This window comes from Dermochelys coriacea, chromosome 6 (genome assembly GCF_009764565.3).
Source record: "Dermochelys coriacea isolate rDerCor1 chromosome 6, rDerCor1.pri.v4, whole genome shotgun sequence".
Classification (NCBI taxonomy): Eukaryota; Metazoa; Chordata; order Testudines; family Dermochelyidae; genus Dermochelys; species Dermochelys coriacea.
In genome coordinates this window covers 40,733,503-40,761,155 of record NC_050073.1, presented here as the reverse complement: position 1 = coordinate 40,761,155, position 27,653 = coordinate 40,733,503, and the positions used below count along the sequence as shown (strand labels likewise).

The window sequence follows — 27,653 nt, the reverse complement described above, 5'->3', positions numbered from 1 at the left end:
CTACCCACGGCTGTATCCATTCTTACTTCATCTTCTACCCTCTCAATGCTAAAATCTGGCGTGGAGATTTTCTGGACATCTCCCATCCATCTCCCCCCAATTCCTAGTTTAAAGCTCTCTCTATCAGTTGTGCCAGCCTCGATCCTAGAAGTCTATTTCCTTCCCTACTGAGATGAAGTCCATCCCGAGAGAACTGACCTCTGTCCGTGAATGCCTCCCAGTGGTCATACATCCCAAAGCCCTCCTTATAGCACCACTGCCTAAGCCATCTGTTGACAGTCATAATTTTGTCAGACCTTTGTTGCCCTTCTCTAGGAACAGGAAGGATCCCGCTAAAGATCACCTGAGCCTCAATTTCCTTAAGCGTCTTCCCCAGCCTAGCATAGTCTCCCTTAATACTTTCCAGCGAGAATCTAGCCGTATCATTTGTTCCCACATGAAGGATAATTAGGGGATTCTTTCCCGCTCCCTTTAGGATCCTTTTCAACCTCAGGTCTACATCCCGTATCTTAGCACCCGGAAGACAGCACACCCTTCTATTTTCAGGATCAGCTCTAGTTACAGGCCTGTCTATTCTTCTCAATAAAGAGTCCCATATCACATAGACCTGCCTTTTCCTGGTGACAGTGCTATTCTCCAGTGTCTCCCCTGTTCTCTCTGGCTGCAAGTTCTTTCCATTCCTATTTTCCCTTACAATCTTCTTCAACCCATCCTGTATCCTCCTGGGGCTCATATTTGGTGTAGTCTCCCTTGACTCTTCCCCTTTTTCTATAGGACTAGCCTCTCTTCTCTTCTTCCTTACCCTTCCACCTTCAACAAGTATCTGCTGAGCCCCTTCTTCGTTTTCCAACATCTGCATCCTCTGTGGAAATCTTCAACAGCACATTAATTGGACTCTGAAGCCAGCGTGAGATTTGATCCATGATTTAATATGGGAAAGGGATTACAGCTATGGATGCAGTGGTACTCTAAAATCTAAGTGTACTAGGAATTGTCAAACTAGTTTACGCCTTGGATTATCTAGTCCAATGGCCTGTCTCTGGTAGTGGTTGGCACAAGAGAGCCACGCTGAGTTTGTGTGTTACATTTTGTGATGAATCTGTACCTTGATATGGCAATGGTACCTTTTAAGGCCTTTGCTTTTCCTGCCGATGGAACTATTTAAACTCCTTCTAGAATGCACAACCATAGTGGGATCCGACAGCATTTGAGACTTGGACCCTTTCTTGTCTCCTCTGGATTGTTTGCCTACATTTATTTTTTTAGGTTGTCTACTTCCATTCCTACAACTCTGTCATCCGCTTCTTGTAGCAGAGATTCACCAATCAGTGAACACCATTTTATTAGACTAACTCTAAATTATTAAGCAGTGGAACAAGCTTTCACAGGAAACCTGTTGACCCTTTTGACAGTTAAAGTAGACATTTTTAAGTTTTATGTGAATTGTGATAGCACCTTACTCAGGTGTGTGTGTGTGTGTGTGGGGGGAATTCCCACAGATGTCATTCCCTTGGCAGGTACATTTATGTTAACTGGAGAATTAGATGTAAAAATTTCAGAAACAATGACATTAAATTCTTTAATAATCTGAGACAGATGAAATATTGGATCTGACTATACTGAAAAAGACAGTAGGAAAAGGCATTTCTAGTTAATCTAAGTAGAATTATACAGCTCTGCTTTTTACAAATCAAAGGAGTATGTGCTGCAAGATAAAGCAGTCATGGCTAAGAGCTTCTTTAGGCATCGAGTAGGAAAGCAGAGAAGATGCAGAGTGTATGTATAAATAATGAAGCTGAGCAGTATGGAAAGGGGTAATATGGAATTCCTGTCAGATTACATTAAAGACAACATCTTGCAAGGTAGATCTGAAAAGTACATTTTGCCCTTAAGTGCATGGGACCAGATTTTTCCATCAGTCTGTATTTAAATAGTGGAAAAAGCTGTAGAGACTGGGGGTGCTTTTTATAGATACTTGATAGCATGAATTTCAAGACTGCACCTTTAAGAAACAAATATGGATTCATTGCTCTAGGTGATGTCTTTAATGTGTGGACAGCTAGAGAAAAAAATCTTAAATATCCTAACTGTTTACATTTTCACAAGTGGAGTTTAGTTTTCTGGATGGTCGATAACATGTTTGTGGGCATTGCAAACCCATGCATTTAGCTGTTCTCTCTCATCCACATATGGTACTATAGGAAGACATTTTACTCTCTTATCAGGTATGGTCATTTAGGTTGAGATTTTCATATCCTCCTAAGGATTTAGGAGGCCCAGTTATGTAATTTTAATGGGAATTGTGCATCTAAATTCCTCAGACAGATTTAAAACTTCAGCCTTTTATCCTATTCATCATTGTTGCAAAAAAAAAAAGTTACTGATAGTCAGTGGTGGGTTTTACACAACAACAGTCTTAACAAGGGGGATAAATATGTATTGTAACAAGTCAAGTTATTACCTAGAAAATAATTACGGTGACCCTGGTTCTGCATTGCCTTGCAGCCTGTATAATCATTATACTGTTCCAAAGTTAATGGAAAATGCTAATAAATCAGACTAGGAGCATTGAAATGACTACACATGTTACAAGGCAGTGGACATACCAGAATCTGTTAAAGATAGAAATCTGGAAAAACAAAATTTCTTATGAATGTATCTTAGAAAATGGATGTGTCCAATTTGTGATGGTTAACTAAAAACAATTAAATGTGCCAGCAGGTAATATAATAAAGTATTTTCATTAAAAAGGTCAATAAAACTATGACACATTTTAAAGGAGAGATAGGTCATATGATAAAACTACATTAAATGCAAGGTTTGAGGTGTCAGTTATGACATTGGCATCAAGGACCCATGATGCTGATATAGGAGAACATTCTATTCAGGGCAGTCTCATTTAATTATAGTTAAGCATATGTTTTTATGCTGCCCTGAATAGTCAATTTCAGACTTAAATGCAATCAGGAAAACCTAGTGGAAATGTTTGTAATCTAGGAAATGACTCACACTATCTGATCATTCTTTAAAGTGATCAAAGATGTACCATTTTCCTCCCACAAACTCGAAAAGGCTGAAAATGTGTTTTTACTTTGAAAAGTGACACTCTAAACATGACATTTTAGGATTCTGTGTGGATTATGTCTCAATGACTTCCATTATCAAATGTGCTCACTTTACAAGTACAAAGATGTTTTTCCCCAACTGCCAGCCTTGCAAATTCAGCCTAGGAATTCCAAATCAAGCTAAATTATTTTCTTCTTGTGTGTCATCATATCAAATTTCATCAACCTAAACTATGTCCACATATAAACCTCCGCAGCTAACTGCCTTCTAATGATTGCTTCAGTGACATCTGTGCGTTCCTATGGCTTTCAAGTGTAGGTAATCAGAATTTAGTCAACAATTCTGTTCATGATGCTCTATCTAGATAGTATCTAGTTCCCTCCCTCTTGGCTCTGCTTGAATAACAAATGTTTAGATTTTTTTTAAAGTCAACAGTTATGACCCTGTATACATACAGGGAGCAGATCTCTTACATACAAAGGAGCCATCTTGCATAGAACTGCAGTTTTAAAATATAAATTGCGCAAGTAAGGTTTGTAAATTAAAAATCATGGGTTTAGATGGTGCCTGAAATGTATATATCACTGTTTAATTTCTTCTCCAAAAGAACCATGCTATTTGATGAAAGAACCATCCAGCTGACTCTTAGAACTTTTCTGCATGGATGGGGACACCAGGAAAATTAATCCAAATAACTAAAAGTGTGAATTTAAAGTGGATTAGTTAATTTGGTTTAATTTTCCATGTGTCCCCATAGACAAGTCTTAAATTGACTTAGGTATTTTAATGGTCTGAAGTTCATATTCCAATTTACTATTCTAAGTCAGCTTTTCAGTAAGGGTACTTTATGTACACAGAATAAAATAAAATAAAAATGATTTATAGAAGGTCTATTTCAAAGACAGGCTTTGTTTTCCCTCTGGGTTTACAAATTAATTTTTTTTGTCTTAACATTGTACATATTATGAAGTAAGAAGCAAATTCAAACCTGATTTTGAAGACTAAAAGCCCAGTTTATAAAATTTAAGAAAATAACAGTCAGAGGTGGAGTGATCTCCAGAGAAACAAATCTCTTAATTACAAGTAACCTGTTTCCACCACATACTGAAAATTAGGATCTGTAGAAATTTGGAAATATAATTTAGACATGTCAGTAGGAATCATGAAAAGTCCAAATAAGCTGTGACAAGTTTAAAGCTGTTTGAGAATAACAGTCCATGGCAACAAGATGACACTTGAATTTAGAGAGCCCCCAGATCAATATACTGAGGACAGAAACTAAACTATTGCAATTACCATGATTCAAATGACTTCCAGAGGTTGGAATATTGCCAAATGCCATTGCTGTGTTTGCCTTCATTAATATAAATTCTGCATACTCCCAGGAACACTGTAAAAGTGATATTTTATGTCTTCAAACTTATCTTATTAATTTTATCAGCTATAAATTGGGATTTAGATTTGTTAATGAAAATGCCACACCATACTAAAGAAAATATCTATATGCATTCTGTGTGATTAGGTACATGATAGAACTAAGGAACTTGACAAACTTGTAAGTACAAAACTTCAGGTATTTCTTTTAAAAACATGCCTGCTAAAATGAGAGATGTATATTATAATTCCAGTTGTGTAGTACCTAATGCTGGTAATGCAAATTTATTTTGCAGAACAGAATAACGGGACATCCAGTGGGCCAGATAAAATCCTGGTACAACTCTGTACAACACAATAGATTTATACCAAGCGATGGAGTTAGCCCACTGTGTCCTCACAATTGTAGTGTCTGATACTGCAAGGTGAGGAGGGACTCCAGAAAGCTGTTGAGAATCTTCAAGTCCTATTGGAGTTAATGGGGGTTGAGGAAATTCAGTACTGTGGCAGGCTGCAGCTATGATCTGGCTTGTTCCAGATGGCCCTTTTTGCCTGCCTCCCCCCCAGACTTGCAGCAAAGTCTTTCAAGCAAACAAAACTCAGAAGAAAACGCTTCATAACTAAGCCATTTCCTCCCAGGCAACTCTAATGGGACATAGTTTTCCAACCTTCTTCCATGGCTTGGAGGTCAGGGTCAAAAACACCTCAGTCCTTTTCTTCAGTGTTACAAGAGATTAGCAGGCAACCAACCCTTCTTCTACTAGTCTCTCTCCTATTAGGAGACCCCGCAATGAGTGAAGGTCTCAGAGCTGGGCCCACGCCTGAGCCCAAATGTCTACACTGGAGTCTTGTAGCCCTGCTGACCTAGGCTCTGAGACTCAGTTCTGCAGGTTTTGTATCACAGAGTAGATATACTGTATAAGACCCTGGGTCCTTAAAGAAATAACAGCCTTTTTCCTCTGTAGATGCTTCCCTTGAAAGCTTGGAATTTGCACTGAAAGGTTTGATAAATCCTGTGCTATTGTTAAAACAGAAGTACTAGCCTTCACACCTTTTTAACCCCTATGCATTTTTCCCCTTTGACTCAAATTTTCCTGACTGGTATTGCTGTTACATTTTTTAAAAAACACACAAACATTTAATCATTTGTCCATTGTTTAAAAAAGTATCAAAAAGTCCCTATTAGAGTAGGGTGAATAGTATGACCAAAAAAAAAAAGCTTCAAATATCCATTTGGATTTTTTGTTGATTTAGTTTCAGATATAGTTGGTCTCATTTTCTATTTACTTTCCCAAGAGCATTAATGGAATCAAGTTTTACTAGCCACAAATATGCCAAAATAAATGCTAATCTCATATATTCCGGTATTGAGAAAAAGCAAATTTTATACTCACCTCCGGCAAGGACTCTTATCATGTTATTTTGGCCCCAATTGAGAAAAACATCCCTATTTAGCAGTGGCATTTAAGTACATGCTTAAATCTCTGAGTGCATGTTTAAACTGAAGCATAAATTTAACTGCTTTCTTTAATTGGGAATGAGAAGAGTTACATTCATCCAATCAGGGGACAGAAACACAACCATGTGACTTATATGACCAATTACAATGAAGTAAGAGCTGGAATTTCCATTGATATAAGAAAACAGCTTTCTTGGAAAAAAAAACCTTTGGAATAATTTTGAAAAACTAATAAAATTGGAGAAACCAAGATCTTTTCACAGACATTCCTTGAATTGGAAAAGAGGTGAAATTTACCACAAATATTATTTCATTTTTGATCTAATAGTCTTTTAATCTATATGGGGAGATGGAAATTCAGTAATCAGTCTGTTACACATGGGAAAGAAAATCACAAAATTGGACTTTAGAGAGAAGGATGCAGTTTTAGCTCTCGAGATGAGCTGTTTAGGAGGAGTAGGAAATATACCATTCAGATGGAAATTACTGAAAACTTTACACTTAATGTAGCTAGGAGCCACCATTTAGGGATAGTGGAGGAAGCATGATTACTGTAAGGGTAATCTGAAATCCTTGGCACCACACACTACAGGTTCCCCCACAGCTCTTCAATCACAGCCCCATACCTGGTATAAAAATGACAGGGTGGTGTCTTCTTTGCCCAGAAACTCTCCTATGGTTGTAGACCCTGTTGATCTCTACTCTATTGCACTCCCAGAGAGCAGAAAGCCTTAAGAACATAAGAATGGCTATACTGGGTCAGGTCAAAGGTCCATCCAGCCAGTATGCTGTCTACCAACAGGTTTCAGAGTAGCAACCATGTTAGTCTGTATTCGCAAAAAGAAAAGGAGTACTTGTGGCACCTTAGAGACTAACAAATTTATTAGAGCATAAGCTTTCGTGAGCTACAGCTCACTTCATCGGATGCATTTGGTGGAAAAAACAGAGGAGAGATTTATATACACACACACAGAGAACATGAAACAATGGGTTTATCATACACACTCTAAGGAGAGTGATCACTTAAGATAAGCCATCACTAGCAGCAGGGGGGGGGAAAGGAGGAAAAGCTTTCATGGTGACAAGCAAGGTAGGCTAATTCCAGCAGTTAACAAGAATATCAGAGGAACAGTGGGGGGTGGGAGAAATACCATGGGGAAATAGTTTTACTTTGTGTAATGACTCATCCATTCCCAGTCTCTATTCACGCCTAAGTTAATTGTATCCAGTTTGCAAATTAATTCCAATTCAGCAGTCTCTCGTTGGAGTCTGTTTTTGAAGCTTTTTTGTTGAAGGATAGCCACTCTTAGGTCTGTGATCGAGTGACCAGAGAGATTGAAGTGTTCTCCAACTGGTTTTTGAATGTTATAATTCTTGACGTCTGATTTGTGTCCATTCATTCTTTTACGTAGAGACTGTCCAGTTTGGCCAATGTACATGGCAGAGGGGCATTGCTGGCACATGATGGCATATATCACATTGGTAGATGCGCAGGTGAACGAGCCTCTGATAGTGTGGCTGATGTGATTAGGCCCTATGATGGTATCCCATGAATAGACCCATAACTATTTCACATTTGGTGACAATGTATACCTTCAAATCAGCGGCACTGCGATGGGTACCCGCATGGCCCCACAGTATGCCAACATTTTTATGGCTGACTTAGAACAACGCTTCCTCAGCTCTCGTCCCCTAATGCCCCTACTCTACTTGCGCTACATTGATGACATCTTCATCATCTGGACCCATGGAAAAGAAGCTCTTGAGGAATTCCACCATGATTTCAACAATTTCCATCCCACCATCAACCTCAGCCTGGACCAGTCCACACAAGAGATCCACTTCCTGGACACTACGGTGCTAATAAGCAATGGTCACATAAACACCACCCTATATCGGAAACCTACTGACCGCTATTCCTACCTACATGCCTCTAGCTTTCATCCAGATCATACCACTCGATCCATTGTCTACAGCCAAGCGCTACGATATAACCGCATTTGCTCCAACCCCTCAGACAGCGACAAACACCTACAAGATCTCTATCACGCATTCCTACAACTACAATACCCACCTGCTGAAGTGAAGAAACAGATTGACAGAGCCAGAAGAGTACCCAGAAGTCACCTACTACAGGACAGGCCCAACAAAGAAAATAACAACGCCACTAGCCATCACCTTCAGCCCCCAACTAAAACCTCTCCAACGCATCATCAAGGATCTACAACCTATCCTGAAGGACGACCCATCACTCTCACAGATCTTGGGAGACAGGCCAGTCCTTGCTTACAGACAGCCCCCCAATCTGAAGCAAATACTCACCAGCAACCACACAGCACACAACAGAACCACTAACCCAGGAACCTCTCCTTGCAACAAAGCCCATTGCCAACTCTGTCCACATATCTATTCAGGGGATACCATCATAGGGCCTAATCACATCAGCCACACTATCAGAGGCTCGTTCACCTGCGCATCTACCAATGTGATATATGCCATCATGTGCCAGCAATGCCCCTCTGCCATGTACATTGGCCAAACTGGACAATCTCTACGTAAAAGAATGAATGGACACAAATCAGACGTCAAGAATTATAACATTCAAAAACCAGTTGGAGAACACTTCAATCTCTCTGGTCACTCAATCACAGACCTAAGAGTGGCTATCCTTCAACAAAAAAGCTTCAAAAACAGACTCCAACGAGAGACTGCTGAATTGGAATTAATTTGCAAACTGGATACAATTAACTTAGGCTTGAATAGAGACTGGGAATGGATGAGTCATTACACAAAGTAAAACTATTTCCCCATGGTATTTCTCCCCCCCACCCCACCCCCCACTGTTCCTCTGATATTCTTGTTAACTGCTGGAATTAGCCTACCTTGCTTGTCACCATGAAAGCTTTTCCTCCTTTCCCCCCCCTGCTGCTAGTGATGGCTTATCTTAAGTGATCACTCTCTTTACAGTGTGTATGATAAACCCATTGTTTCATGTTCTCTGTGTGTGTGTGTGTGTATAAATCTCTCCTCTGTTTTTTCCACCAAATGCATCCGATGAAGTGAGCTGTAGTTCACGAAAGCTTATGCTCTAATAAATTTGTTAGTCTCTAAGGTGCCACAAGTACTCCTTTTCTTTTTGTCTACCAACAGTGGCCAATGCCAGGTGCCCCAGAGGGAGTGAACTTAACAGGGGATCCTGCCATTTCCACCCTCTGACAGAGGCTAGGGACACCATTCCTTACCCATCCTGGCTAATAGCCATTAATGGACTTAACCTCCATGAATTTATCCAGTTCTCTTTTAAACCCTGTTATAGTCCTAGTCTTCACAACCTCCTCAGGCAAGAAGTTCCACAGGTTGACTGTGTGCTGAGTGAAGAAGAACTTCCTTTTGTTTGTTTTAAACCTGCTACCCATTAATTTCATTTGGTGGCCCCTAGTTCTTATATTATGGGAACAAGTAAATAACTTTTCCTTATTCACTTTCTCCACACCACTCATGATTTCATATGCCTCTATTATATTCCCCCTTAGTCTCCTCTTTTCCAAGCTGAAAAGTCCTAGCCTCTTTAATCTCTCCTCATATGGAACCTGTTCCAAACCCCTAATCATTTTAGTTGCCCTTTTTCTGAACCTTTTCTAATGCCAGTATATCTTTTTTGAGATGAGGGGACCACATCTGTACGCAGTATTCAAGATGTGGGCTTACCATGGATTTATATAAGGGCAATACAATATTCTCCATTTTATTCTCTATTTCTTTTTTTAATGATTCCTTGACTGCCTTCACTGCAGAAGCACTGGGACGGAGGGAGGTACCCTTTTACCTTCTCTCCACCTGCACTAGTGTGGAAATAATTTGGATCTTTATTTTGAAAAAAGCTTACTGAGGGCCTCAGAATTATTGTTGAAGTTCTCTCTCTAATCCCAGATTTTTCAAACTATTTCCTCCTCCTCACTTCCTGTCTATCATGACAATATTCAGTTCTACAGGCAAAAATATATTCCAGTAAAGACCCAAACATGTTAGGCCATCAGGCAACCATGCCAATCAACACTGCAAAGTACATGTCCTTTTCCATTGAGAAAGAAGACTAATTTCACCGTTTGACTCACTTCGGAAGGTTGATTGTTAGGAGAAACTGTTTCCTGCTCTGGAGTGTTTTGTTATCTACTGTATGAGAGAAACAATGCACAAAGAAATTGTGCTGTATGTAGGTATTGTTATTAGCTGGAGTTTGATTAATTTACGTAAGTGAATATCAGGTTTCACTGTATTGTCTTATGTGTTCTATCTTAAGTGACAATCCAAGGGAAAGTGTAATTGGTGACCTAGTAGAGATGGCTTATGTGGTAGGGTGCTGATAGGAAAGCCCTTAATCAGCTCCTGCCACCCCAGCCTTAGTGTGGGGTATGGATTGAGGCTGGGTAAATAGCCAATGCTTGCCTGGGAACTGCCCGCACCTGCCAGCCTCATTCATTCAGGGAGAAGCTGAAGCCGAGACCAGGAGGAAAAGGTCAGGCTCAGAGGGAGGAAAGAGCCTACTAGTCCGTTGCTGGTCAGGCCTGTGTGAGGTCAAGCTGTGTAAATAGCCATAAACTGGTGGTGGGAACGGACACAAACTAAAGAGTACATGTGTTGCACCAGCTTGGAGTGTTCCTGAGTCTTTAAGGAGCGGGGCAAAGGGTCTGAATCCAGTGGAGCACAGCATGGCAACCTGTCACATGTGGGGGCTTGTCCAGAACTCGAAGCCACCACCATCGAGTGGCAACCCAAGCATGGAGGGAACTGTGCAGTGGCTTGCAAAGCAGCAAGAGGAACTGCCTAAAACCCGGCAGGCCTTTCAGCAGTCCCACCAGGCCAAGAGACTGGCCTTTCTCACTTGGTAGGCAGAGCAACAAAAGACCCTCCAGGACTTCATCAGGGAGCAGGCCAGTGTACAGCAGCAGCTCTGGCAGTGGTTGGTGAGTGCTCCAGGAGATAATGGCAACTGCGCGCCAGGGCTGGGCCTCTGTAAGATGGGCCCCGCCAATGGCCCTGATGCCTTCCTGTGCACTTTTGAATGATTAGCCATGGACTCCGGATGGGACAAGGCGACATGGGCCCTAAGACTAGCCCCCTATCTGGCTGGAGAGGCTCAGGCTGCCTACATGACTCTAACTAATGGACAGGCCAAAGATTATGAGGCAGTGAAGGCGGCAGCCCTGGATCAGATAGGACTGTTGGCCAAAAAGTACCAGCAGAAGTTTTGGGTGGCACAGTGGACGGGGTTTTTGGCCCTGCACTTTTGCCCAGAAGATCACGGACTGAGACACGTGGTGGTCAAGGCCCAATACCCAAATGGTGGGAGAGATAATGGACCAGGTGATCTTAGAATAATTTGTGCATGGCTTCCTGGAAAATGTGCAAGTCTGGGTCCATCTGCACCAGCCAAATATAATAGAGGTCACTGTCAACTGACTAAGGAATATGCGGAGGTGGACTTTCCTCGTAAAAAGGGGCGGACGGACCAGGACCTGGAGTGGGGAAAGAAACCCTGAGAACTTCCCCTTGGGAGAGGCCCCAAGAAAAAGAAAGAGGAGATTAAGGGGGCCTGCAGTCACCCGGGGCAGTTGGTCTACTGGCGATGTGGGCAGCAGGGACACAAATGTTGGGACTGCCCAGAAATGGAATGTGAGCTAGCCAGATTTTGTGGCTGGACAAATGGTGGTGGGAAGAAGCTGGAGCAAGGACTGGTCACCATCCCCATGTGGATGGAGAGGAAGCCCAGGAGGGACTTAGTGGACACAGCTTCAGCCTACATCCTCCTTCAAAGACTAGTTGAAGATGTCCCCCGCAATTATTTGGAATCCCGGACCTGTGGATCTTCCCCTTAGGCTGGGAGAGGTCCTTTAGTAGTGGGCGGGCTCTGCCTTCCCACTTCCTGGATAGAAACAGGACCCTTCTTCAAAAAGGGCTAATGAAGCCACAGTGGTTTATCCCTGGGGTGCAAATGATGCTCAAGTGAATCCATGGGGATTGGAGGCCCTGCCCTGTGGCCCAGATGCCCCTGGAGATCAGGGACTAGTTTGCCTGGCAACAGGTGAGGGTGGTTGCTGTACTCCATGGTCCTGGGGACAGCCTGGGGCCCCATCCCAAAGGGGAAAGGAGGCTGTGGGAGGGGATCCTCCATCAGGAAGAGTGGGGAGACCCCATGAAGGGAGGGGGAACCCCTATATCCCTCAGCCCCGTTGAGGGGGAGGACCCAGGTCACCTGAGGATAGAGCAAAATCCTAGATAACAAAGCCTGAGTGAAGACAGAAGAGAGGGGGAGAGCGAGGGATCGAAAGAATGCCCTGCTATTGAACCCCTCCCCCCTGGAAGGAAGCCTGAGGCCCGGGGGGGAAGGCCCCAGTGAATGCTTGGAGGTGGAATCTCCAGGAGGGGAGAGCCAGACTCCCCTGGGCCAGACAACTGTGCCTGAGCCCCAGGCGGGCAGGGCAAGGTCCAGACACACCTGGCTTCCCTGCCAGACAACAAGAGGGAGCAGCCGGTAGAGCAACCAAAAGGCTGTGACTGGTGCAAGGACCAGTGAGTAGCTGTAGACCTGTGGGGCAGTCCACCTCCTTCCCAGTGTGCCTTTTGTGGCTGGGGGATGGACAAATCCCATGACGAAGCCCCCAGGGACCTCCTTGAGGCAACCTCCAGAGCAGGGGAAGAAGAGGCCAAACCAGGCCCGCTCTGGCGGTCGCTTAAGACGGGAGGTGTGTGGCAGGGTGCTGCTAGGAAAGCCCTTAATCAGCTCCTGCCACCCCAGCCCCAATCAGGAGGAATGGATTGGGGCTGGGTGAATAACCAGTGCTTGCCTGGGAACTGCCCACACCTGCCAACCTCATTAGCAGGAGCTAAAAGGCTAGGAAGAAGTGGAAGGAGGCAGAGACCAGGAGGGAAAGGTCAGGCTCAGAAGGAGGAAAGAGCCTACTCATCTGTTGCTGGTCAGGCCTGTGTGAGGCCAAGCCATGTAAATAGCCTGTAAATAGTGGGAAACTGGTGGTGGGAATGGACACAAAGAGTGTTGCACCGGCTTGGAGTATCCCTTAGTCTTTAAGGAGCGGGGGGCCAAGGGGCCAAATCCAACGGGGCATGATGTGCATGCCGTTACACCTATAACTGAAAGTTGAACAAAATGGTACTGGAAAACTCATGAGGATACTTTAAATAGGTTGCTTAAGATGAGTAGACAACCTGCTGCTGATGCTTCTTAATGCATGTTTCACTGTAAACAAGGGCATGACATAGGGATGCCAGAAGAGCATAATATGTTGTTCCTGATGCTTTTAGAGGAATGAAAACAACAATCTTCTTAATGAAACTAAACAATTGCTGTAAGCAGAAGAAATTCCTTTCTTGCTGTCCGCTCATCAAGAAATTAAAGTGGGAAGCATTCTCTGCAGCTTGTCAAATTGATTACACATAATGGTCCTATTGCCACAGATGTGGGACAAGTATTTAATACGGATGCATACCTTGTTAAAAATCACAGGTAGTTATGATAAAAAAAAATGTAGGTACTTCTGCATACAATTTAAATGAAGGGGATTTTGTTTTCTTTACATTTAGCCGCTAGAATTCTAATATTCAGCAAATAATGAGCTGGCTAGGATTTCGCTCATCTTTATTTCAAGTGTCTCTCTAGAACAAAACCCCCAAATTTAAACATTGCTGCATGTGGAAATTTCAAAATCCAAGTATTAATATTGCAGCATAAATCCATGGTGGTCTGATTTTTGTTCATGATAATCCATATTTACCAGTGAAGACAATGGGAGTACTTGTGAGAGAAAATGCTACTCAGTAGGAGTGAGGCTTGCAGAATCAGACCATTTTTGAGTGTAGACTCATAAAACCAAAAGATCTCTATGTTCTCCCTTATCATAGATAGGCAATCTTAGGGCTATATCCTGCACAGAGTGCGTGAATGGGTTCTTAACTTATGTTTTCCTTACCACTGCAGATGGTCCAGTCAGTGAATATCCCAAGAACAGTTTGAAAGGAAAAGTATCTTAAATTAAACAAGGTTAATCTGCAAAGTGAGAGGAAGGTCAAATTAAAGCAAAACTAGAAGGAATTAAATCATATCTTGCTGATGACTGGGTAACTGTTTGTTTGGCACGGTTATGATCTTATCGTTAAAACAGACTCAAACCCCAAAGAATAACTTTTATACTAGAGCTGGTTGGAAAATTAGTCTTTTCCCCATAGAAATTTAATATCAATTTCTTGGAATTTTTTTATAACATTTTCAGCCAGAATTATTGTTAAAAAATGAAAATTTCTATCCAGAAATGCTGCTGCAGTGCCACATGGAAGTTGCATGTTGGGTTCTTGATGCCTCCATTCTCCTCTGTGGGCTGGATTTCTTGTCTGGATTACTTCTCCCATGATGCAACACAGTCTTTCCGCTTGCTGAGTACAGCAATTCATCATGGAAGATGTAATTTGGAATCCACAGAGAAGAATGGGAGCAGAAGGCACTTGTGAAAAATGTAGGGGTTCTCAGTGGTGAATGTTGATCTGTACACCAAAATGTACTTTCCGAACAATGAAACAACCATCACTGAAAGGCAAACAGAAACCAGATTGGATCCCAAAAGAATGTAAGATGGATTTGTTTTTTTCCTGTACATAGAGAAGGAAGCCTACCTAACTCAGTTGGCAGTGAATCATGTGATTAAATGAGTCTAAAAATGTGTGTAGACTGTTTAAAATTATTTTAATTTGATGGTTGTTCCTTTTGCTAATAAACCTACATATTCAAGAAGGTGGTTGATTACTATTTCACTGTCTTAGGGTTCCCAAAAGGTACAAAACTCAGGTGTCAGTTGGGCATGCACAGTAATAAGCAGGTGGCAAAAATGGGGTGTTGTATCCAGATTCTGGACTAATAGTGGGAGAACTGTGAAATTTTCCCCCAGACAGGCAAGGGCATAAGGCCTAGTATCTGATGGGGGGCACTCAGAGACTACCAAGGGGAAATACTTGCAACCAGTAACAATCTGTAACCATGACACACACAAAATATAACTCATGTGAGGCACTGTAATGGGAATTTCCAAATAGCAATTTTTGCTTTTCGGCAAAGTTTTGAGCTACACAGAACTCTTCAGGTCTGCTAGACCTACCAGACCTGAAGAAGAGCTCTCTCTGTACCTTGAAAGCTTGTCTCTTTCACCAACAGAAGTTGGTCCAGTAAAAGAGAGTACCTCACCCAGCTTGTCTCTCTAATATCCTGGAACCAGCATAGCTACAACAATACTGAAAACAAAATATTTCATAGAATGCAGATGCTTTTCACTTTTTGTTTTGTTCTATTTTCCATTGAAAAAGTTCAGTGGGAAAATTTTTAACTGGCCATCGTTTGTATAGTCTATGCATCAACTGTTTAGGCTTTCAGGGTTTCCACATCACTTTTTGCAGGTTAACGGAGTCCATCATTCCTCTCAATCTCTGTAGCCACCCTTCTCAGCATTGGATTTTGTTTGTCAGGGAATTAGTTCTGCTACTCCTAAATTCTCTGTGAAGATTAGGTGTGACTTCCCTGCAATAACATCCTATCCACAAAGTAAACTATTGTATTACTATAGGGAATCTGTTTACTCCAAGTTTCTTTCATACACTAATTTTTTTGCCTCCATCCTCAGCATCCCTGTGGATTTGTTGGTACCAGAGTGCATTCTCCCCTTCTATGCACCACAGCTGAAGCAGCAACGATGCATCTTCATAGGAACTTCTTTACAGCATGTCCTTGTCAACCTCTCACTCTCACAGCTGCTGTCACTGGTACAGTCTGGCATATAATTAAACTAGTCTCTCTTCCTCACTGGCATAGCTCCAGGCTCTCCCATTGCTGTGAGTGTGGCTTCAAGCACCTTTCTTTTTATTTTTGTAGTTTCACGTTTACTTTAATTTTCCAAGTGAATTTTGGCATTTGTGAAAGGTACTGGATTGGCAGCCTTTTTTATTTTTTGTTTGTTTTGTTTGTTGTTTTATTCTTGGATTAAGCACAGCACAGGCAGTTATAAGGATGGGTTACACCACGCTGCCCAAAAATGTGCTTTAACCCTTCCCTGGCAGGAAATTACTTCTGGGACAGAAAGGGTAGTTCAGTCTCCAAGCTCATTCAATGCTTGACTTGTCAGACAAGATTGTCAAGTAGTGGTTTTTGTGGTGACTCATGTGGTGTTCCAACTGACCTGAGATGACAAACTAATGTCACATAGGCCAGCAAATGGATGGTAACAGCACTTAAGAGCTTTATCCTGCCTCACTTGGGGTTTTATTAGTTCTGCCTGTCACCGTAGTATCTGAACACATAACAGTATTTTACATGCTCTAAGTCACTACTGATTAGAGCTGGATCTGATGCAATAGCATATAAAACAAAGCCTCTATAAATGTCCTTTATCCGTTCTGTCCCTACTTTTTGCTTATTGAGTTCACAAAAGAGTGTGGGTGGCTGAATAAGTTGCTCTCCTCTTAGTAGAGGGTTGTATGAAACAGACATTAGTCTAATGTTTGGGTGGACAAAGGGTTGAGCGGAAATGGGTATTGATTTTATAGGAAAGGATAATTTCATAGCTGTGGCAAATGGTACCCTGGAGATCCACTCCTTTTTGCCCCCATTTTTATATACGTTTAAAAAAAATGTTTTTGTTCTATTCTTCTCACATGGAGATACCAGATTTTCCTTGTTCTAGACCCACAAGCGTGTAGTGCTTTTATCCTTTGAAGATATTTGAAATGCTATTTGCTATTGATCTTATATGTGGAAATGGAGGATACAAGTTTTATTGCCAAGAAACTACTTGAGCACATACATTGGAGGCAGTTGTATGAGATGTAGGTTTAATCACTAATTGGATAGTGACCACCTGTCAGTATTACTGTGGCAGGCAGGATGAAACATCTCAGTGATTTTCACAGTAGTGAGAAGAAATTACAGATATTATAAGTTTCATTAAAGAGATGGCAGCTCAGATATTTCCACACTGTTTCCCCATAGTCACATCTGTAAAATGTTGGCAAAGTAAGCTAAAGGTATTTGCTCTTGATGGAACTTCAATTCAGTAGTAGTGTACTAAACAATATCAATAATCTAAAAACTTATAACTGCAGGAAAAAGACATTTCATTAAAGCTTTGAGATATACCAAGTATCCAAAATCTGATTGGATAGAGCACTATTTCTTTCTTCCATCCTTCAGGTGGAGTAGATGAGCTGTCCATTGCTAAATTAATGAGAGAGCCAATATTTCTCCAAACATAGCCAGTGCTCTTGATAGATTCAGAAGCCCAGTGTGGGCCTGACCTGACGATCACCACTGATTGCAGTGGGCTTTGGACGAGGCCCTAACATAGTCTTTGTATGTTGCAGGATTGAGACATTTGTTTCTTTGTATGAACTGGTGAACCCAGATCTTGAAAGGCATTTAGACACTGAACCCCGATCTGAGCCTGCATCACTAACTGGGTAAAAAAATATTTAAATTATAGGAGGGAAAATTCAAATATCTTTGGAACATCCTTTCCCCATGAGGATGGTCCAAAATCTCTAACTCTACAAAGTTCAATAATTCCTACTGTGCAATATCTCGCAGGAAAGAAGTATCTCCTTTACTGTCAACTTGTGTAAAATTAAAAGCATTTCTTCCTGCCCATAACAGGAAATAGGTTGCTGTTGGCATGATGGTTTGAGGATTTATGTGCACAGATGTAACAATTCACAGTTTGTCATAAAACATTTCAGTTCCTAAACATGGTGCAAGGGGGAATGTAAATGGATCCTACTTATGATTAATAAAAATTGGATGTACTAAGACTCTGATTTCAAGTACATTAAGAAGACATTTTGAGAGGAATGTCTGTGCTTTCTGTGTTAGACAGGGCTATGAAGAACTGGAAAGACAACTGAAAGACGTCTTTAAGGAAAGGAGCAATATCCTCCGTCAACTGTCGAAGACCTCAAAAGAACTTGAAGGAATTAAAGTAAACCTGCAGGTTAGATTACCCTTCACTTTTCTGTGATACACAATCACTCACTTTGTTTAGTAGTATCTATTTGTTACAAACATATTTTCTTTTAATATGAGACTAATTGGTAATTAATGGTAACAATGATGCTTGTTTTACATGTTGCGTATGCCAGTTTCCAGGAAAACATGAGGCGCATTACACATGAGTGGATTATGAAGTTTATGAATCCCCAAAATTTTCCTTGGATGCTTTGTCTCACTTGTTCGAAATTGAAGCACTTAATGGAAAACCATTAGGGAGCAGAATACATTGGAATATGAGAGGAAAAAGATATTTTTTATAGATTGACTCCCTGGAGCTGCCCCTTACTCCCATTAGTGAACAGTTACTCACAAAAATAGTCCTGTGTTGGCTAGGTAGTATGATATTTTCAGATTTCTAGCCGACATAGATATGCCAGCAAAATGTTGTAGTGTAGAGTAAGTTTTAGTCTAGCTAGAGTGAGATTGGCCACACTGAAATAACACTACAGAGTGTTAAATAACTCAGCAGCCTCTATCCCCTGATGAGCCAGCCAACTGGTGTTAACTGGATCATGATGGTTCTTTTAACAGTTTTGGTGAGAGGACAGGACTCAAGTTAAGGGCAATACTTACTCTATAGTGGAGACAAACCCTGCATGTGAATAAGGGGTTTCCAGTCTTGCTTTGGATTTGTTGGCAACCTCAATGTCCAAATCTTCACATGACAGAGCAGCAGTCTCTTCATGAGGGAGTCTCTTAGCCTAGTGAAAACAATGAGAATAATTCAGACTGGTTATCAGCCAGATTGCTTATTCTGACGCTTGCACTGACTTGCAGAGAACTGCATTTTATATGAACCACCTGTTATGAATGGGGCATATATAACTTCCAACAAGACCACCCCTTGCATTGACTAGTTGAGGGAACAATTCTGGGAAATTATCTCCTCAAACAATTCACAGGACCATGCTGTTATCTTTGCGGGGATGTATGGCTCCCTGTATTCCGTTCATTGATGATGCTACCTTCTCTGAGCAGTAGTTTGTTGTATGTTTTAAAATGTCAGTCTGCATTATCCTGTCATCCTCTACTGCTATTTTTTATTGTTGAATTTCTTTCTTCACAGTTTATATGGGGAACTTGCTTCCTCTCTCTCGTTCTCTTTTTTAAAATGAAGTTACTTTAGAACTTGCTATATTCTCATCAAACTGAATGAATAAAAAATTAGGACTCAGGAAAATTTCTTTTTTCATGTATTTTGAATTTGATGCTGCAGAGACCAGATCTATGCAAAGAATTCTACTACATACTCTATTAGATCAGTTCTGCTTTAATGAATCGTCCAACACAGCTGTGTGTGCTGCAGCAAGTGCTGAATTACTGCCGCAGAAGAGCCAAACTATTTCTGCCCATTTTTTTTCATAAAAGAGGTCACCATTAACCTTTTCATAGTTGAGTAACATTAAAGATTTCTTGGTAATCCTCCCTCTCTCCCTTTGTTTCCAGTCTTTGAAAAATGATGAGGCATCTGCCAAAAGTGATGTGCAGAAACTTCTGGAATTAGGCCAAAAGCAAAGGTAAGAAGCTACCTCCTCCTTTCTTTCCTGTTAACAGACTAAAAACTAGAAGACTAAGGAATTCAATCTTTCCTTTGTTTGAACTGGTAGCACAGCACAGAAGGCATGTCCACTAGCGATCAATCAAGACTGTTAAACAAGGGGAGGGAGGAACAATGCAGGATTGCAGCTAAAATACTAGCTGATATGTGACACGCTTTACTTCTTGTTGGTCACTAATAATATTCACGAGGGTTAACATTAGAACTAGATATACATCAAGGAAATTTTGCAGGATAGCTCAGAGCTGGGAACTTATTTCTTCGAGTCAACAAATTTCTGTGCTTAATTTTTTGAAAGTGTTTAGTGAATTGAATGCCTCATTGAGGCACCATTGATTGCCTGATTTTCAAAGAATGCAGTGATCAGCAGGTTTGAAAAATCAGGTCTCTTTAAAGTGTCTCAAATTAGAAACCCAAGAATTGAGGCACTTAAAATAACCAGTTAATTTTTAGAATTGCTGGCTTTGGAGGTGGGGCATGGGTTCAGATAAAACTCATGAAACTGAGCGCCTAGTTTTGAAAATTCTTACAGGGTAATAATCTATGACAAGAAGTAAAAAAGAATAAATTTGTTGGAGGTAAAATATTCATGTCAAATATTCACTTGAATCTAGTGAATTGGAGACTTTTCCATGACAAGGTGTGACAGATCAGCATCCTTAGTCCTAGGTCAATACACAATAACATAGTTCACATGATTCTTACAAATGGAGTCGAGCTGATAAATTGATATGCCAATATAATTTTAACAACAATCAGACCTAGCCAACATGGGGATTATTTTCTCTGAAACGGTATGATGTGTTTAATGCATGTATGTGTCTTAGTTTTATCATAATAAAAATATACATTACAAATTAATCAGACATGACCAGTCTAAGCGCAGCATATATCTCTTTTGTTGTCATACAAAGTGACACTTGAAATCCTGTAATGATTTTATTGCTAGAATTTTACCCAGTAGTAGTTTTATAGCATATATTAAAATTAGATTGTTAATAGGGAAGGATTGTGATGAAATGATTTTCCAATCAGCTCTCAAATACCAAAAAAAAAATTGGGGACTGTTTCAGTGCCCACAGAAGTCAGTGGGGAGTCTTTCCATTTACTTCAATGGGTGTTGGATCAGACCTTCACATGCCTTATAAATGCCAAAGACAGATATTTATGTTAAATGGGGACATTTTAGACCTGTCTGAACTGTGGAGTAGTGATATTAATTAGTTAACATTTCTAGAGAACTTTAAATATGTAAACATCTATACAATTAAAATATCACCATTTACCACTAATAACCCCCTTGTAGAAAATCAGACACTATTTTTTATCCTCTAGTTTCTCATATAGTAAATGTTGGTAAATGGTGCCTTGAAAATCCAATATTAGCTGCTGTAATTGCTAAATATTCTTATATAAATAATTCTTAACCATGATGATATTAGGCAGTGAACATCACATCTTGGAACTTTTAATACATGAAAAGTAATGTGCTCTTTGCAATGAATCAGTAATTATATAATGTCATTAAAGCATAATGAGATGATAAAATGATGATGCAAGATGAGAGTATCATTGTTCAGTGGTTCAAATTTGCAAATGGTCTTTGAAACATGCACCTAAAACATTTGTGGTTTCATCTCTTTGTGCATGAAAATATCTCTATTTGTGGATGTAGATCAGCAAACTACATAGACAGTGCCCATTGTGAGTGTAGTTCACTATTCTGTGGATTCAAGCAAAGGTTTTTGGGATGCATAAATGAACACACCCATGTAATTTACAAAAATATTTTAGAACCCTTTGGGAGAATTGACTCTAAATTTTCAGTCTTATAATTTTTTCTGTACATGAAGGCTACATCACAAATGCTTCACCCATAATTCAGTTTCTGTGATAGGGTTTGACAAGCATGCAGCTTCCATGAAGTATTAGCATCAGTGAATTAAAATTGTTACTAAGCTATTTAGTCAATTTTAAATATGCCCTGTTTGCAAATGAGAATATGGAATAAGTCTTTCTGGCCAAAAATGGGTATTCCTCAGATGCACGCACCATTTTGTTCTTTCCATTCCCATACACGAGACCCCTACCTCAGATCTGTCTATCTATCCACCCAAATGGAATGTCAGTTTTCTTTCCAAGAGAAACGTGTACAGCAGTGTGCTTCAGTGAAACAGTTCCTAGACACAGATTATGTGATATGTGCAATGTGCTAATGAACAGCATGGGTTTTTCAATTTCTTCCTTTTTTTAAAATCCAGGCTTTTATAACATTCTTCAGGAAATACCATGAAAACCAATATTGTGGGTACTCAAATGGTACTCAAATTACAGACTCACTGGAGGTGTGTTCCACAGGGGTTATGGAAGTCTAGAAGTCCATATTGACAACATGCCAGGGAATGAAAATTGGCATATAATTAACGCAATGAGTTCTGTGCACCTGCTATGATATATACCTTTCCCAGAGATTGTGTATCTAAGAATAAACCCAAACACTTTCCATCTGATAAGCTGTATATCAGCATAGAAACGTATCCATCTTCACCTTGTCATAAATCATTCCGTTAGCCTCCCCTCACAGTTTACCTAATGGAGGGCCTCATGTTTTATCTGCCAACAGCCTGAGGCTATACCCAATCTGCAGTAAATGGAGAAGAGTGTAGCTCCCCTCCTGTTGAATAGAAAACCAGCTGGATCAAGATGCTAGGACCCATCATCACATTGGGCAGCCTTTCAGCATTAAACCCACAATGTACTTCGTAGAAATGTGGACTGCATTTGCCTTATGGGCTGCACGTTAACTAAGCATGTTATATAGCATGAATCTAGTAAAGTGAAGGATGCCAGAATCTCAGCTATCAGAGGGGTAGCCATGTTAGTCTGTATCCACAAAAACAACGAGGAGTCCGGTGGCACCTTAAAGACTAATAGATTTATTTGGGCATAAACTTTTGTGGGTAAAAAACCCAATTCTTCAGATGCATAGAGAGAAAATTACAGATGCAGGCATAAATATACTGACACATGAAAAGAAGGGAGTTACCCTACAAGTGGAGAACCAGTGTTGACAAGGCCAATTCAATCAGGGTGGATGTGGTCCACTCTCAATAATTGATGAGGAGGTGTCAATACCAAGAGAGGGAAAATTGCTTTTGTAGTGAGCCAGCTACTCCCAGTCCCTATTCAAGCCCAAATTAATGGTGTTACATTTGCAAATAATTGTAGCTCTGCAGTTTCTCTTTGATGTCTGTTTTTGAAGGTTTTTTTGGTTGAAGTACCAATGTACATTGCAGAGGGGCATTGATGGCATGATGGCACATTCACCTGCATATCTACTAATGTGATATATGCCATCATGTGCGAGCAATGCCCCTCTGATTGAATTGGCCCTGTTAACATTGATTCTCCACTTGTAAGGTAACTCTCTTCTCTTCATGTATCAGTATATTTATGCCTGCATCTATAATTTTCACTCCATGTATCTGAAGAGGTGGCTTTTTACCCACAAAAGCTTATGCCCAAATAAATCTGTTAGTCTCTAAGGTGCCACCGGACTCCTCATTGTTTTTGAGAATCTCAGCTGATACAAGATGAGATAGCACTGTTGACTTCAATGAAGATGTGCAGATTTACACCATCTGAGGATCTGACCCTAGTGTTCATCCTTCTGAAGTCCAACTTTAATCCCTTCTCTTCTGAGCTCTGTTGTTGTTTTTAAGCTGCAGTAGAAAATGGTTGTCTCCCATAGTGCTTCAAGTTCTGTCACTTCAATGTATGTAATGTTAATCCTTCAAAATGACACAAACTTTGTCTATATTAGACAACATTGGAAGTGCTGCTGCTGATGGCTCTCTGGCTTCACCAGCTGTTTCAAGCACTGTTGCAGTTAAATCTGAACTACGCAGAACTCCCAAGGTTTCTAGCACCAGTGTAGATGAAGACTAATATGGTAGATGAGCCAGCAACTCAGGTACTTTGTGCCTCATCATGTACAAAGCTCATTCTACACCAGTCAAGCAGTCACTGGGCTAAATTGTCTCCTGCACCTGAGCCCTGCTCAAGGCAGGCAGGGGTTCCAGCTTCCTGATCCTGAGGGTTGGTCTGTGTGAGTGGCATCCCTGATAATGCTGTTAGAATGCTCTAAGATATGTCACTATTGTAGCAGCACCACAACCCTGGCAAATGGTCTGTGTTAGGAGTGAAGGGGATGGCTAGAATAAGACTTGTATCAGACATCATTGTGCCAGAAGGGAATTCTCTATTTGCAATGTGTTGCCAGTTTATGGTCCCTTTTCACTTCCTGAACAATGCAAATGGGCTGGATTTCAGTACCTAAACTTTCCAATAAATCTCTATTTTTTTTAAATTTTTGTTTTTGATTATTTTTCTTTTAAACAATTAGACAAATCCTTAAAAGATCATGGTTTAAAATTTGCTTCTAGAAAGAGAACTAGTGGCTTAGGTTTACTAGCTAGAATTTCTCTTTTCTTTAAAAGCAAATATAAACAAGCTCTCATAGACAGTAGTATATTTCCTTGTTCAAAGTGTTTTTCTTTCCTTGCTTCACTGTTACTGTGACTATTCTTTTCACTAGAAATTACACAATTAGCAGATGTTTTGCACAGGAGGGTGCTTGATAGATACAAAAAGTAGCTACTTACCATTTTATTTACACATATATTTTGCATCAGCACTGGAGTTCACTGGACCATAATGGTTTTGTTAACAAAACACATAGACACACAACACTCCTGTTTGTTATGCTGCATAATTAAAAGTGTCTGTTTGTTAAACTAAAGTAAACAACAATAACAACAACCACCATATTTCCTAATGGAGAGTTGTGGTGAAGTTTGTGTTTTTTTCTTTTCAATGACTTAGGGAAGAAATGAAATCTCTCCAGGAGGCCTTTCAAAAACAGCTTAATGAGGCAGCTGAGAAAGCAGAAAAACAGCAGGCTACTGTGAGTGATTCTCTGTCCTTTCTTCTGTATTCTTATTTGTTTCTTCTGTCTTTCTACCCTCCTCCCTTGTGATTTATTTAATCTCAAATAGCTTTGCATGACCAAAGTTATACTTATTTATTTATTATGCACAGAGCTGTGATGACCAAGAAGACCTTAGGCCTTGCTCTAAGGAGACTGCACCCGAAAGCCCTTTACTCTCCCATATACCACTTTATATTGGTATAATTCCATTGATTTAAGTGGAGTCATACCAGATTGAAAAGAGTGTCCATAAGAATTTAATCAGGCCCCAAAGGTCCAATCTTGATCTTATTAAAATCAGTGAGCGATTTGCCCATTGACTTAAAAAGAAATAGGATCTGGTTCTCAGTATTGTAACCCATGAAATGAGATGAAAGTCATCATTACACTGTGTAACAATTTTTGTCTAAACCCTCCATTAACCAGGGACAATTTAATCAATCTTTGTGTGTTACTGTTATTCTGTTGAGCATAAATGGTCAGATTTTACTACTGCATAGAAAATTACAACTGTTTCTCATTTCTCTTGTATAACTGGTTTGCTGCTAGGACATAAATAAGGAAATGTCTCCTATAAATATCAGTACTTAAATAAACAGAACATCTCTGTAAACATCTGTCTTCAATTGGTCATCAGATAACAGAACATTTTAATACCATTTGAAAGCGGTTTTCCCAGATTTCTTGGTTAACATCTGTTTCCACCCTGGTTGAAATACTAGTTGATAATATATTTATTTGGCCATATATAATTTATTTTCAGGCTCAAAAGACAAGAATGGGGTGAACATAAGAATAGGGTAAATAAAAAAGGGAATAAATGATTTTGCAAAGCTTTGCAAACATTTGCCAAAATATGATTTTTGGTGAAGGTTGATATTCCTCTTATTTGTATCTTAGCCAGATTGTGAATGCTTGTTTAACAAGATGTGGATTTTATTAGATAGGTTTAGGAATGATCATAGTCTCACTTATGTTAATAGGAAAATTTCCATTGGCTTCAGTGGGAGCAAGATCAGATACTGTGGCCCCAATTCAGCAAGGTACTTAAAGATAGGGTAGTTTTATGGAAGTCAATGTCACTACTTGTGCTTAAAGTTAAGTGCATGTTTAATTGCATTGCTGAAATTCAGCCTATATCCGTCATACTATGCTTTTGAAAATAGAAATAGCTTTGTTCAGATACATATATGGGAGCATTCTGCTGTAAAGGAGAAATAAAGTGCATTTTATAATCATCAATTAAAAAACTTCCAAGGGAATATTAATATCTGAAAGTACTTTTTCTTCACTGCTCTCTGAAAGCTTGGGAGGGGAATCCATTCCTTTACAAAGCATAGTATCCTCTTTGCCACCTGTTTAGGCATTTATTATTGTTTGAGGGGTTGTTGTGTTTTGTTTTATTTTTTTATTTTATTTTTGGAGAGAGAGAACAAAACAACAACAAAAACCCCAACACTTAAGCTTTGCTTTGGGCAGAAAAGGAAAAGAATATGCTTAATTTGATTTTTCAATATAAAAAATAAGCAGATCAAAATTAGTCCTGCCAAAGTAGTCGTGGCAATGTGTGTTAAGAAAATTAAGACAAATTATCAAAATAATCTAGCAATCGTATTAAAATGGGAGTACTGTCCTAAAATCAATAGCAAAGCAGAGCACAGGACTTGTTTATCCCAGTTCTCTTCTCTAACCAATTGAAAACATGGTAGGCCAAATTCTGCTTTCAATTACATTGACCACTGACCTCGGTGAAGCATCAATAATGTATGGTAATAAGACCAGTATTAGTGGGAGGAGTCAAAACACAAAAACAAAACAAACTTTAAATTAGAATCTCCTGACTTCTTGTTTGTTACACTGTATATGTTTAAGGTCAGTTCAACACTGGTGTAAATGAGTGCATCTTCAATTGAGGTCAGCAAATCGGTACCTCTAAAATTTTGAGTTAATTTTACTCTTCATTTTTCCTATTTTTATATAAAGTTCTGTCTCTTTTGCATTAGCTTTTACCTTCCATGGGATCTCATTCATGGTGCATTCAGGCCAGGGTGTAATCCTGGAGTAAAATACTAGGGACAAAATTCTGATCTTAGTTACAATTCAGTGATTCTGCACCATCCTCTACCACCTTTGGAACACAATGAGATAGATCACCAGTCTAACTGAGAGCAGAATTTGTCCCAGGTTGTTGTGAACTGGTTATGGAAGGAAATTGTGACACAGAAGGCTCAGGCTCCATTCTCAGCTCTCCCAGTGATTGACCTCCCAACGATTTCAAGGGTAGCAAAGTTGAGCTTTTGGTATGTGACCCTGTGCAAGACAATTAACCTCTTAGTGTAGCCTTCAGTAAAATTAATTACTGTTTGAAGTGTTTTGAGATGATCAGTTGAAAGATGCAATAAAAATGGAAATTGTTATTATTACTGTCACTTAATCCTGTCTCTTGGCAGTATTTCACACCTTTCTGGAAGCCAGTTGAATGATATGGACAAAAATCTCTAATTTATTTTCTTAATACTTGAAGAGGGAAGTATTGGTGTGGAGGGTGGGGGTTGCATTTAGTTCTGTTTTACTTAGCTGTAAGGCTTTATTCTAGTCAAACATACATAGGTTTTAGTCTATTGAAGTCAGTGGAGTTACTCCTGATTTGCATTGGTATACATGAGATAAGAATCATTGTTGAATCAAGCCCATAAAAAAGCCTCCAACTGGAATATTTGCAGAAAATTGCTGGAGGAGGGAAGGTTAGAATGCCTGTTCTATTCTTGGCAACTAGGAATGATATAATCAATCTCCTACTTATTGTGTGTTACTCAATTGGTAAATTAGGATTACATATTTTGAACAAATAGAGAACACCTGCCAGAAGGCAATGATGGGATCTCTTAAATAACTGCAAAATGGTTGTATTTAAGAACCTACAATAATTAAGTAAATCAAATTATATTAAAAATCATTTGGAAATATTATAGATGGCTTGGCCTAAATTATCAGATCTAAATTAACAGCACCATAGCATCTTGAATACATTACTCAAGTGTCCAAGCTTTGCAAACTTACTATATTAATTCTTTATCGCCCACTGGCCATGTTATATAAACTAGACCTGGGC

At 39.9% G+C, this 27,653-nt stretch overlaps 1 protein-coding gene across 5 annotated transcripts in view; it reads left to right on the top strand.

Moving 5' to 3' along the window:
• LUZP2 (leucine zipper protein 2) overlaps nt 1-27,653 on the top strand; it is a 341,273-nt gene that overhangs the window by 154,738 nt on the left and 158,882 nt on the right. For all 5 annotated transcript variants that reach the window (XM_038406161.2, XM_038406160.2, XM_043516670.1 and 2 more), the window contains exons 2-4: nt 17,817-17,934; nt 19,440-19,510; nt 24,436-24,517. In XM_038406161.2, the coding sequence (XP_038262089.1) occupies nt 17,817-17,934; nt 19,440-19,510; nt 24,436-24,517 (271 nt within the window). The remainder of the gene's footprint in view (nt 1-17,816; nt 17,935-19,439; nt 19,511-24,435; nt 24,518-27,653) is intronic.